This window comes from Chelonia mydas, chromosome 14 (assembly GCF_015237465.2).
Source record: "Chelonia mydas isolate rCheMyd1 chromosome 14, rCheMyd1.pri.v2, whole genome shotgun sequence".
NCBI lineage: Eukaryota > Metazoa > Chordata > Testudines > Cheloniidae > Chelonia > Chelonia mydas.
In genome coordinates, this window is record NC_051254.2 from 44,097,929 (window position 1) to 44,110,066 (window position 12,138).

At 66.3% G+C, this 12,138-nt stretch overlaps 2 protein-coding genes across 6 annotated transcripts; both read left to right on the plus strand.

Moving 5' to 3' along the window:
* Positions 1 to 431: 431 nt before the first annotated feature.
* Positions 432 to 7,414, plus strand: SLC39A7 (solute carrier family 39 member 7). 3 transcript variants are annotated; one of them, XM_037914067.2, is made up of 8 exons: positions 432 to 589; positions 2,239 to 2,737; positions 2,840 to 3,008; positions 3,240 to 3,323; positions 3,693 to 3,830; positions 4,634 to 4,768; positions 4,911 to 5,107; positions 5,752 to 7,414. In XM_037914067.2, the coding sequence occupies exons 2-8, from the start codon at positions 2,252 to 2,254 to the stop codon at positions 6,001 to 6,003; spliced, it is 1,461 nt and encodes a 486-aa protein (XP_037769995.1). In that variant the 5' UTR covers positions 432 to 589; positions 2,239 to 2,251; the 3' UTR covers positions 6,004 to 7,414. The 3 variants fall into 3 exon arrangements, with proteins under 3 accessions (XP_037769995.1, XP_043383868.1, XP_037769994.1); XM_043527933.1 differs by lacking the exon at positions 432 to 589 and having other exon boundaries at positions 634 to 2,407; positions 2,507 to 2,737; XM_037914066.2 differs by lacking the exon at positions 432 to 589 and having other exon boundaries at positions 634 to 2,737.
* Positions 7,415 to 7,758: 344 nt separating this feature from the next.
* Positions 7,759 to 11,929, plus strand: HSD17B8 (hydroxysteroid 17-beta dehydrogenase 8). 3 transcript variants are annotated; one of them, XM_037913929.2, is made up of 9 exons: positions 7,760 to 7,888; positions 8,889 to 9,091; positions 9,410 to 9,526; positions 9,609 to 9,704; positions 9,929 to 10,014; positions 10,367 to 10,451; positions 11,030 to 11,072; positions 11,301 to 11,375; positions 11,749 to 11,929. In XM_037913929.2, the coding sequence occupies exons 1-9, from the start codon at positions 7,843 to 7,845 to the stop codon at positions 11,763 to 11,765; spliced, it is 768 nt and encodes a 255-aa protein (XP_037769857.1). In that variant the 5' UTR covers positions 7,760 to 7,842; the 3' UTR covers positions 11,766 to 11,929. The 3 variants fall into 3 exon arrangements, with proteins under 3 accessions (XP_043383869.1, XP_037769858.1, XP_037769857.1); XM_043527934.1 differs by lacking the exon at positions 11,030 to 11,072 and having other exon boundaries at positions 7,759 to 7,888; XM_037913930.2 differs by lacking the exon at positions 9,609 to 9,704 and having other exon boundaries at positions 7,759 to 7,888.
* The last annotated feature ends 209 nt before the right edge of the window (positions 11,930 to 12,138 follow it).

Sequence of the window (12,138 nt, forward strand, 5' to 3'; positions counted from 1 at the left end):
CCCGGCCCATAATGCACTGCGCGAGGGCTTGTTCAGCCCATCATGCACCGTGGCGAGACTATAAACCAACCCACAATGCACCATTGACCATCCACGAGAACCCGCCCCCTCCGCCTTCCCGGCATGCAACGCTGTGAACCATAGAGACGGGATTTGTTCCAAACAGTCACTGTGCCCGATCTATCGGCTTCCCCCCCAGCCCACTTACAATAGAGAGGGGAGAACATTCTAAACTGTCCCCGTTGGTTGCTACCACACCACTGGGGGGGAAAGCGCTCCGCCCTAAACAAAGATGGCGCCCGCTAGCCGGGCTTCAACCCGCCCCGCACAAAGATGGCGCCCCCATGGTAATTATCCGTCTCGTCGCCGTCACCATCTTTGTGAGGGGCAAACTGGCGGCCTGCTGCGGCCTCCATCTTTAAGAGGGGCGATGTGACGATCTGTGGTGGCCGCCATCTTTGTGAGGGGCACGGCCGGCTCGCGAGGGAAGGGGTGGACGGGCCTGGCGATTGTTCCCGCGAGATTTTGTAGGGGGCGGAGCCTGGATGCCACGTCGGGTCTGAGCCGGAGCTAACGGAGCCCAGTGACGGTGAGACCCGCCGGGGCATAGAGACGGGGGAGGGGGCTAGAGGGGCCGCGTGGACCTGGGGCTCGGGAGCTGGGAGGACGGGGCCCCTGGGCCATAGAGAGGAAGGGGTCGGTGGCTAGAGCGCCCCTTGGGTCGGGGGCTCGAGGGGCCCCGCGGGGCCCGGGACCAGCCCCGGCTGGGGGCCGCGGGGCCCTGGGCGCGGCGGGCGGAGCCGGGCCTGGGGGGCTGGAGGGGCCGCTCGGAGGGACAGTGGCCATAGAGATGCGCGGCCAGAAGGGCCGCTGGGGCGCCCCGGGCTGTAAATACCGGGGGGGCGCAAAGCGGGGCCCGGCGCGGGGGCCTTCCCGGGGTTCGCCCGCTCAGCGGGGCCTTGCACGGCCAGGCCTGATGCGGCGGGCGGTGAAACGGGGGGTACGCCGGGCCCCTGGGCCGCCCCGCCCCCAGATCCCCGAGCCGCTGCGCCCCGTGTCCCCGCCGGGCCCCTGGGCCGCCCCGCGCCCGGGAGATCCCCGAGCCGCTGAGCCCCGTGTCCCCGCCGGGCCCCTGGGCCGCCCCGCGCCCGGGAGATCCCCGAGCCGCTGAGCCCCGTGTGCCCGCCGGGCCCCTGGGCCGCCCCGCGCCCGGGAGATCCCCGAGCCGCTGCGCCCCGTGTCCCCGCCGGGCCCCTGGGCCGCCCCGCGCCCGGGAGATCCCCGAGCCGCTGAGCCCCGTGTCCCCGCCGGGCCCCTGGGCCGCCCCGCCCCGCGCCCGGGAGATCCCCGAGCCGCTGAGCCCCGTGTCCCCGCCGGGCCCCTGGGCCGCCCCGCGCCCGGGAGATCCCCGAGCCGCTGAGCCCCGTGTCCCCGCCGGGCCCCTGGGCCGCCCCGCACCCGGGAGATCCCCGAGCCGCTGAGCCCCGTGTCCCCGCCGGGCCCCTGGGCCGCCCCGCGCCCGGGAGATCCCCGAGCCGCTGAGCCCCGTGTCCCCGCCGGGCCCCTGGGCCGCCCCGCGCCCGGGAGATCCCCGAGCCGCTGAGCCCCGTGTCCCCGCCGGGCCCCTGGGCCGCCCCGCCCCGCGCCCGGGAGATCCCCGAGCCGCTGAGCCCCGTGTCCCCCCCGGGCCCCTGGGCCGCCCCGCGCCCGGGAGATCCCCGAGCCGCTGAGCCCCGTGTCCCCGCCGGGCCCCTGGGCCGCCCCGCGCCCGGGAGATCCCCGAGCCGCTGAGCCCCGTGTCCCCGCCGGGCCCCTGGGCCGCCCCGCCCCGCGCCCGGGAGATCCCCGAGCCGCTGAGCCCGGTGTCCCCGCCGGGCCCCTGGGCCGCCCCGCCCCACGCCCGGGAGATCCCCGAGCCGCTGAGCCCCGTGTCCCCGCCGGGCCCCTGGGCCACCCCGCGCCCGGGAGATCCCCGAGCCGCTGAGCCCCGTGTCCCCGCCGGGCCGCTCTGGGCCCGCCGCCAGCCCTGTGGCCCTGCAGCGCTAGATCGGCTCCGGTCACGGGAGTGGTTGTGTCGAGCAGGCTCTAGACCCTGCTGTCCCTCGGTGGTTTTACACTGGCCTCTCTAGAGTTTCTTCCACGTTTCTGTGGCCCCTCTACCTCCGCTTGAGGGAGCGGGGACTTGAGGGGATATGTGAGCGTGACGGGGACAGTCATGCTCCCACTCCCGCTTTCCAGCCGTGACAGCAGGATGGTGCTGCCTGGATGGACGCAGGGCAGAGCGGGACTCTGTGGCCCAGTCGCCACCGTGATGGTCTGTGCAGCGCTGATACAGATCACTTGTTCGCATGAGGATCTGCACCACGGGCACAGCCACGCCGGGCACAGCCACGAGGATCTGTACCACGGGCACAGCCACGCCGGGCACAGCCACGAGGATCTGCATCACGGGCACAGCCACGCCGGGCACAGCCACGAGGATCTGCACCACGGGCACAGCCACGCTGGGCACAGCCACGAGGATCTGCACCATGGCCACAGCCATGCTCATCACAGCCACTCGCACGAGGACTTCCACGGCCATGGTCATTCACATGAGGACTTCCACGGCCCCAGCCAGGCCGACTTTAGCCACCAGCCCGAGGAGGGCCGTGTTCCGCACTCAGCTGAGGGGTCCCCGAGCCACCAGCAGTTGCCTGGGAAGGAGAGGCAGGACTTGATCAAGCTGTGGACACACGTGAGTTCCCGTGTCAAACGTGGAGGTGCTGCCTTGCACGTGCTTGCACCGGCGTAACCCCCTGACAGTCTCTCTCCTCCCCCCTTCCCCCAACCTCTGCAGGCCATCGGAGCCACCTTGCTGATCAGTGCCGCCCCCTACTTCATCCTCTTTCTCATCCCCGTGGAGTCAAACACTTCCCAGCACCAGGCCCTGCTCAGGCTGCTGCTCAGCTTTGCCTCGGGGGGACTCCTGGGGGACGCCTTCCTGCACCTCATCCCCCACGCGCTGGGTGAGCAGCACACAGACGGAATGGGACAAGGGGCCTCTCGCCTCTCAGGGTCCCAGCTCCAATCCGGCCTGGGGCAGGGGGACTGGCTGGCTCGGGGACGGGGAATGGGATACAGGACATTCCTCTCTGGGAGGCGCCTGTGGTGCAGCCCATCTGGCTCAGGGGGCAGGGAATGGGCTCTCTCCCCTCTCGGGGGTCTGGTCACTCATCTCTGCCCCTTTCCCTCCCCAGTGCCCCATTCCCACCACGCGGAGGGCGGCCATGCCCATTCTCACTCCCCCACGGTGTCGCCTGGCCATGGTCACTCCCACCAAGGTGAGGCCGGGGAAAGTGGGGGCAGTGGGTGGGGGAAGGAAAGCTGGACAGACTGGGGAAAGGGGGCTGTGGTTGGAGGTTTGTGTGGGGCAGCATGAAGGGAGCCCAGAAGGGCTAGGGGTTCTATGGAGAGCTGCAGTGGCTCGTGTCTGTGGCTAGGACAGGGGATGGGGGTAATGGCTATAGGGGAGGTGTAGTGGACAGCAGGTTAGTGGGTTGGCACTCTTCCCCCCCGCCCCCAAGGACAGCATCCCTGGCAAGTGACAGTAGTGGGGCTCTGGTCCTGGGAGGGGGGCTGTACCATGGTGGGGGGAGGCGGGGGCTGGCAGTCTCTTTCACAGCCTGCCCCACATTGTCTCTGCCCCCCAGGGCAGGATCACCAGCGGATGATGGCTGTGGGGCTCTGGGTGCTGGCTGGCATCGTAGCCTTCCTGGTGGTGGAGAAGTTTGTGAGACACATGAAAGGGGGACACGGCCACGGGCACAGCCACGGCGGGCACAGCCATGGTATGTACCCTACAGGACCCCCATGTCCCAGCCCCCCACGCCCCCCCCCCCCAGATCCCCTGCCCATGGGTAGAGCCACGGTGACACAGCCATGGTACGGACCAGCTGGAACACCCTCCCCCATCTCCAGCAGCCCCTGCTTGTGCCTGTTGTTAGAATCCCACGTCCGGTTCTGAAGCCCGCAACTCCAGTGGGCTGGGGATACATTGGGGAGGGGTCAGAGAAGAGCCATGAGAGCGGTGAAAGGGCTGCAAAACCTGGAGTCCAGAAGCTCCATCTGTTTCGCTGAATCAGGAGACGGTGAAGGGGTGACGTGAAGGAGATGAACATTTCCGGCCGGGCTCTCCGGTCTAGCCCAGGAAGGTCTAACACCATCCACCGGCTGGGAGTTTTTAACAGGGAGGGGAATGAACCAGTGGAACCATTTCCCTAGGTCCTGGCAGATTCTCCACCCTGGCTGTGTTTAACTCACGGTTGGCTGGTTCTCTCTGAGATTTGCTCTGGGGATTATTGTGGTCAGGTCTCTGGCCTGTGCTGTACAGGGGATCAGACAGTTCCTTCTGGCCTCGGAATCCATGGATTGGAGTGGGTTTGGGAAGGTGTGGGGGGGTGTCCATACAAGGGCCCTGATGGGAGTCTGCAAGTGACTCTAGGGATCAGTGGGATGGGTGCTGGGGGGTCCTGGACCCACACAGTAGTGAGAGTCTTCCTCCTCTCCCTGCACTGTCCCTGGGCGGGCTCCTGGGGGTGGAACTAGAGCAGTCAGCCCTGACCCCCCCACCTACTTCCTGGTCCACCTGCAGCTACCAAGGCGAAGAGCAGCTCTGGTGAGGAGGACAACGGGCCCCAGGAGAGGAAGGCTGGCAAGGTGCGTGCCCCTGACAAGGCAGCCCCCAAGAAGAGGGGCCAGGAGTCAGAGGAGCGGACTCAGGAATCTGGTAAGTTGTCGGGAGGGGGGGGGTTGGAGGGAGGAAGCTGGGTCCGTGGGGGGGGACCATGGCACAGAGAGCATCTGGGGAAGGATACGGGGGGGAGGTGATCAGGTTGGAGGTGTTTCAACTCTTGTCTCCCTCCCCCCAGCAATGAAGGTCTCGGGGTACCTGAACCTGGCGGCTGACCTGACGCACAACTTCACGGACGGGCTGGCTATCGGGGCGTCGTTCCTGGCGGGGGCCGGTGTGGGGGCCGTCACCACCCTCACCGTGCTGCTGCATGAGGTGCCCCACGAAGTGGGCGACTTCGCCATTCTCGTCCAGTCGGGCTGCAGCAAGCGCAAGGTACAGCCCCTGCCCCAGGATCTCTGCTGACCCCGCCCCCTTGCTAACTCCTCCCCGGGACCCCCACTGCTGCCTGACCCCGCCCCTATATTCCCCTACTCACCCCTGCCCCGGGACTCCTGCTAAGGCCTGACCCCACCCCCCTGTATTCTTCTGCTGACCCTGCCCCAAACCCCCACTTGCCCCCCCAGTCCCACCAAAGCCCATTGCCCTCCACTGACCCCCTCCCCCATGGTCCCTGGCCCCGCCTATATCCTCAGAGCACCCCCTGTCCCTCCCTACTGCGCCAGCCCCCCCACGTCTAACCTCTGGTCCCCCACCTCCCCAGACTTCCCTGGACCTTTCTGCCTCTCTCTCCCCTTCCCCCCCCTCCCCCATGCACACAGTGAGGTTGTGACAGCTGGGGGCGCCGAAAAACAGGGCCTGCTCCCCCCATCTGTGACTTTCTTTCCCCCCACAGGCTCTGCCCCCCCCATGTTCACAGTGACATGGAAGCTGGGGGCGCTAGAAAGCAGGGCCTACCCCACCCCCTCAGTCTGTGACGCTCTTTTCCCCCCACCCCCATGTACACAGTGACATGGAAGCTGGGGGCGCTGGAAAGCAGGGCCTGCTTCCCCCGGTCTGTGACTCTCTCTCCCCCGCAGGCGATGAAGCTGCAGCTGCTGACAGCGCTGGGCGCCCTGGCGGGCACGGCCTGCTCACTGCTGGCCGAGGGCATCGGGGAGGCGGCCACAGCCTGGATCCTGCCCTTCACGGCGGGCGGGTTCATCTACGTGGGCACTGTCTCGGTGATCCCGGAGCTGCTGCGGGACGCAGCGCCCCTGCAGTCCCTGCTGGAGGTGCTGGGTCTGGTCTGCGGCGTTGCCATGATGGTGCTCATCGCGCAGTACGAGTAGCAGGCCCCAGCGGGGGGCGCCTGGGGGGGGGCGGTGGTGTGTGGACCCAGGTGTCCGGGATGGGACTCCATGTGGACTCCAGGGGCAGGGGGTGTGGTGGACCCTGGCATCCGGGACACAGTGGGGAGGGGAGTGGGGGCCAGCTCTGCATGGACCCTGGTGTCCAGGATGGGGGATGCTATGTGGGCTGTGGGGGGGAAGCCACATGAATCCTGGTGACCAGGGTGGGGGGACGTGGACCCCCATCCCAGATGCCTGGGTCCACACAGAGCTTCCCCCCAGGGCAGGGGTGCTGTGTGAGCCCTGGGGGTTTCTGGGGGGCAGGGAGGCTGCAGTGCGTGCTGTGGGGAGAGGGTGGCATGGACACTGGTGTCCAGGTGCTGACACTCTCTGGGATTGGGTGGTGACGTGGACCCCGGTAGCGGGGCTGGCGCAGTGCAGGCTCCGGGGCTGGGTTAGACCTTGGGGCAGGCACCATAGAGACTCCAGAGATATGAGGTGCCCTGTAGACGCAGGCATCTCTGCTTGGGAGAGGGGGTCAGCCGCACAGCCCCAGCAGCCAGGGACAGAGGATGGCCCAGACACCAGGGTGGGGGGAATCTCATGGGCCCCGGCATCCAGGGGCATCAGCTGAACAGGGAGTGTGCGAACCTGGGGCGGGGGAGATAATGTGATGCTGTTTGATTTGTTTTCTGGGAGGGTCAAAAACCAAGTCCCTCCCCACCTCCCCGGCCCTGTATGTCCCCTAGGGGGGCAGCTGGGCCGCCCCTTCCTTTGGAAGGGGGAATTTATGGAAGTGAATCCTCTGGGCCACATCAGGGGTTGGTTTGGAGAAGATGGGGAGAAAAGCCCCTGCCCTCTGGACCACGTGGGGGGCTACATGGGGGGTTACCCAGAATCCTTTGCTTCTTGGACCAGGTTTTATTGGGGTAATTACCCAGAATTCTCCCCCACAACCCACCCTGTGTGGCCCCCAAACCAGAGCAGCTATCCAGGCTAGTTCCATATGGGGGAGCTGCCCTGAGCCCCCCACCACACTGGGGACCAAGGGGGACAGAGTGGGGCTAATCAAGACACTGCTAGGGGACAGTTTCCCGACAGAGGTTATTTTGGAGGGGACTGGGGGTGATTTTGGGGTGCAGGGGCTTTGGTGATGGAGGGGACAAGCAGACCCAGTCATCTGGGGCTGCCAGGAGAGGGGAGGATTGGCATGCAGACCCAGGCATCGGGACCTGGAGGAATTAGCACGAACTGCAGGATCGAGGGGGGCCATGCGGACCCAGGCGTCCGGAGCTGGAGGGTGAATCACAAGCACCCAGCTCGATGGTGTCCCTATTGAATGGTATGTCCTGGGGGAGGGACTGTTAATTGGGGGTGACTTTGGAGCCTGGTGGTTGTGGGGTCAATTACTCCCCAGGTGGGAAGGAAAGGTTTTATAAGGGGGGGGTGTATTTTTGTATATGATTTTGCTTTTGTATGGGTGGGTTGGGGGCCAGGAGGGGGCAGGGTGGGGCCTTGCAGGACTATTTTGTGGATGATTGTAGCGAAAATTGTGTCATTAATTAACGAATTAAACAATAATCTGAGACGCTGTTGGTGCGAAGTCTGTATGTGAGGGAGGAGGGGGGTGGCGGTACCCCATGGAAAGCAGGGGGCACAGAGTGACCCGCCTCTGCCTGCTCCATCAGGATCTGGCCCCGGCTCCCAACCCCCGAGCAGGGAGGGAACCCAGGAGTCCCGCCCCCTGGGCCGGGAGGACTCTGACCATAGAGTTCCCGCCTAGCGCCGCCGTCCCTGGGGCCCGTCCCCGCGCCCGCTCTATGGTCCCCGCCCACTGTCATGGCGGCCCCGCTGCGGCTCCGCTCCACGCTGGCCCTGGTGACAGGTGCCCCCAGCAGGGGGCGCTCGGGGGCGGGGCCTGAACCCCCCCCCATGGGGAGCCGCCCCCCCCCGGCTACACGAGGGGGGCGGAGGCGGGGTCCCGGGGGGCAGGGGCACCCCTCCCCCATCCGGCATTTGGGCGGGGGGGGCATTTGGGGGATTTTGAGGCCTCCCTGCGGCTGGGGGAGGTTCGGGGGGGGGGGGGTTCTGGTTCCCCCCACGGCAGGCGGGGGCGGGAGATTGGTATGACTGTCTGTGGGGGGGTGTTTCTGGGGGTCCCTGGAGGGGTTCTGGGTCCCCCCCACCCCGTCTCTGACCCTGGTCCCCCCCACGGCAGGCGGGGGAGGGAGATTGGTATAACTGTCTGTGGGGGGGTGTTTCTGGGGGTCCCTGGAGGGGTTCTGGGTCCCCCCCACCCCGTCTCTGACCCTGGTTCCCCCCACAGCAGGCGGGGGAGGGAGATTGGTATGACTGTCTGCTGGGGGGTGTTTCTGGGGGTCCCTGGAGGGGTCCTGGGTCCCCCCCACCCCGTCTCTGACCCTGGTTCCCCCCACGGCAGGCGGGGGAGGGAGATTGGTATGACTGTCTGCTGGGGGGTGTTTCTGGGGGTCCCTGGAGGGGTCCTGGGTCCCCCCCACCCCGTCTCTGACCCTGGTTCCCCCCACGGCAGGCGGGGGAGGGAGATTGGTATGACTGTCTGCGGGGGGGTGTTTCTGGGGGTCCCTGGAGGGGTTCTGGGTCCCCCCCACCCCGTCTCTGACCCTGGTTCCCCCCACAGCAGGCGGGGGAGGGAGATTGGTATAACTGTCTGCGGGGGGGTGTTTCTGGGGGTCCCTGGAGGGGTCCTGGGTCCCCGCCACCCCGTCTCTGACCCTGGTTCCCCCCACGGCAGGCGGGGGAGGGAGATTGGTATAACTGTCTGTGGGGGGGTGTTTCTGGGGGTCCCTGGAGGGGTTCTGTGTCCCCCCCCACCCCGTCTCTGACCCTGGTTCCCCCCACGGCAGGCGGGGGCAGCGGGATTGGCCGTGCTGTCTGTGCCCGGCTGGCCGAGGAGGGGGCGCTGGTGGCCGTGGCTGACCAGAATGAAGTGGGGGCTGCGGAGACAGTGCGGGGGCTGCCACGGGGGGAGCCCGGCCAGGAGCACAAGGCATTCGGGGTGGACGTCAGCTCCGCCCAGAGCGTGGGGGAGCTCATGGCTCGGATCCAGGTAACAGGGCTGGAGAGAACCCAGGAGTCCGGGTTCTCCCCATTGTAACCAGTAGATTCCTCTCCCCTCCCAGGGAACCCAGGAGTCCTGGCTCCCACCCCACCACTCTAACCACTGGGCCCCACTGCCTCCCTGAGAACCCAGGTGTCCTGACACCCCCCCCCCACAAACACACACACACACACACACACTAACCACTAGGCCCCACTGGCCTCCAGAAGAACCCAGGCCCTCTGATCCCGCCCCTCCCCACTCTAAGCACAAGCCCCCACTGGCCTCCGGGAGAACCCAGGCTCCCTGAACCCCTGCTGTCCTCAGGCCCAGTTCTCCGCCCCACCCCGGGTCTGCGTGAGCTGCGCCGGGATCACCATGGACGAGTTCCTGCTCAAGCAGACGGAGGCGGCATTCGACAAGGTGCTCCAAGTCAACCTCAAGGTACAGGGGTCTCCGGACGGGGGCAGGGCAGGGCCCCCCCAGCTGGGATCCCTCCCGGCTAACTTGGCCCCCCTCTCCCCAGGGAACCTTCCTGGTCACCCAGGCTGTGGCGCGGGGGCTGGTGGAGAGCGGAGCCCCAGGGGGGTCCATCATCAACATGGGCAGCATCGTGGGCAAGGTGAGAGCTGTGAGCTTCCTCAGGGGATAATAGGGGCTGTCAGCTTCCCTGGAGCAGTGCCATGGGGGGGATAGTGGGGGCTGTCAGCTTCCTTGGAGCAGTGCCCTGGGGGTGATAATGGGGATTCTGAACTTCTCCAGAGCAGTGCCCTGGGGGAGAGATAATGGGGGCTGTGAGCTTCCCCGGAGCAGTGTCCTGTACTCACATGTCCCTCTCCCTGACAGGTGGGGAACCTGGGGCAGGTGAGCTACGCAGCGTCCAAGGCCGGTGTGGAGGGGCTGACCAAGACCGCTGCCAAAGAGTTGGCCAGGTGGGGCTGGGCAGTCCAAATGGGCAGGGGGGCAGGCTGCGGGGGACCTGTAGGGCAGGGGGGCAGACTTGGGGGGAGGACTGCAGGGTGGGCAGGCCAGGCTGTGGGTACAGGCTGGTGGGTGCAGCTGGGGAGCAGGCTGAGGAGGCCTGGGAAAAGTAGGGCAAATCATGGGAGGGTGGCAGGCTGTAGGGCAGGGGGATGGTATGGGGGGGCTGTGCTGGGAAGATGGGGGGCTGGGGCTTAGGCTGGGGTGGAGGTGTTGGGGGCATCTGGCTGTTGGGGGGAAGCAGGCCAGGGGGAGCTGTGGTAACCAGGCAGGGGGCTGCCCTCTCCCCCATGGTTCCCCCAGGTTCGGGATCCGCTGTAATGTGGTGCTTCCCGGGTTCATCGCCACCCCCATGACGGACAAGGTCCCTCCCAAAGTGCTGCAGAAGGTAACACCGGAGGGGCTGGGCCCCATGACTCCCCCGCCCCCTCCCTTCAGAGAATCTGCCCTGTATCATCCTGAGCCCCACAATCCCTCTCTGCCCCATAGTCCCCCTCTACCCCGTTAACCACATGCCCAGCCCACCTTTCCCTCTGAAGAACCTGCCCCATATTCCCCCGTCACCCTGCCCCCCACAACCTCCTCTGTCTCATACCTCCCCCAGTGCCCTCCTCCCCACTGAGCCCCACAATCCCTCTGCACCCCTTATTCCTGCCCAGAACCCCCCATTGTTCCACAACCTAGGGGATGGGGGATATTGGGGCTGTGAGCTTCCTCGGAGCAGTGCCCTGGATGGGACTATTTGGGGCTGTGAGCTTCATCTAAGTGGTGCACGGGGGGTGGGGGGTGTGCACTATATCCCCTGAAGCACCCAGCCCATAACCCCTTATTCCCCCCTCCCCCCTGCAACACCTCTCCTTCCCCTGCAGATCCGTGCCTTGCCCCCTAGTTCCCCCCTTTCCCATGGGGTGCAGGGGGGCTCCATGCTCAGCAGCCATCTCTGACCCCTCCCCTCCCGCTGCTCAGTTTGCAGGGATGGTGCCGTTGGGACGACTCGGGGACCCCAAAGGTGAGACCCCCTGACTCAGGGTGCCCTGTGCAGGTGGGGCTGGATCTGTCAGGCGTGGGGAGGAGGGGTGTTGGGCACAGTTCTGGGGGGTGCATGTATAGATTGGGGTATTGGGGGGTCGGGGCTGTGCACACTGATTTGCGGTGTTGTACGGAACGCTCCCCACGAGGGAAGGGGCTGTGGACCCCACACGTGTGGCTGTTACTGACCCCCCCCTTCCGCCCCCAGAGGTTGCTGACGTATGCGCTTTCCTGGCCTCAGAGGAGAGTCGTTACATAACAGGGGCCAGTGTGGAGGTGACAGGTATAGGGCGGGGCGGGGCGGCGGCAGGGCGGGGGAGGCCTGGGAGCCAGGACTTCTGGGTTCTAGCCCAGCTCCAGGAGAGCAGGGGAGTGGGGTCTAATGGGTTAGAGCATGGGGGGCTGGGAGCCAGGACTCCTGGGTTCGATCTCGGCTCTGGGAGGGGAGTAGGGGTTCGTGGGGTAGAGACCAACCAGGAGGGATGGGAGGATGGGGTGAGAGACAGAGATGAGGGGAGGGGCAGTGATACAGGGTGCTTGGGAGTAGGGCCATGGGTGGGGGGAAAGCTGGAGGAAGAGAGAGACGAGGGAGAGGGGGGAAACAGTTGGGGGCTCCCTCCTCCATCGGGGCTCCCTCATTTTTCTCTCTGTTGCAGGGGGTCTCTTTCTCTGATGGATCTGCCCCCAGCCTCTGGACACACGCCCACCACTGTGGGACGCAGCAATTGCCAAGTGCCCCCGTGAGCTGCCCCCCGGAAGACCCCAGCCCTGCAGGATCTGGGGAGCAGACCTGAGTTTGAGGGGTTATAAAATAAAACACTGATTGTACCAGGCTGATTCCGTCTCCCATTGTTTTCTTCCCTGATGCTCCCTGGGTTCTACAACTGGTTCTGGGAAAGGAGGGGGGTCTAGTGGATTAGAGCAAGCAGGGGGCGTTGGGAGCCCGGACTCCTAGGTTCACCCCCTGGCTCTGTGCACTCCGTTCCTCTCTTCGTGCCTCAGTTTCTCCTCTGTAACCCAGCGACAAATCCCTGGAGGAGGCTGCG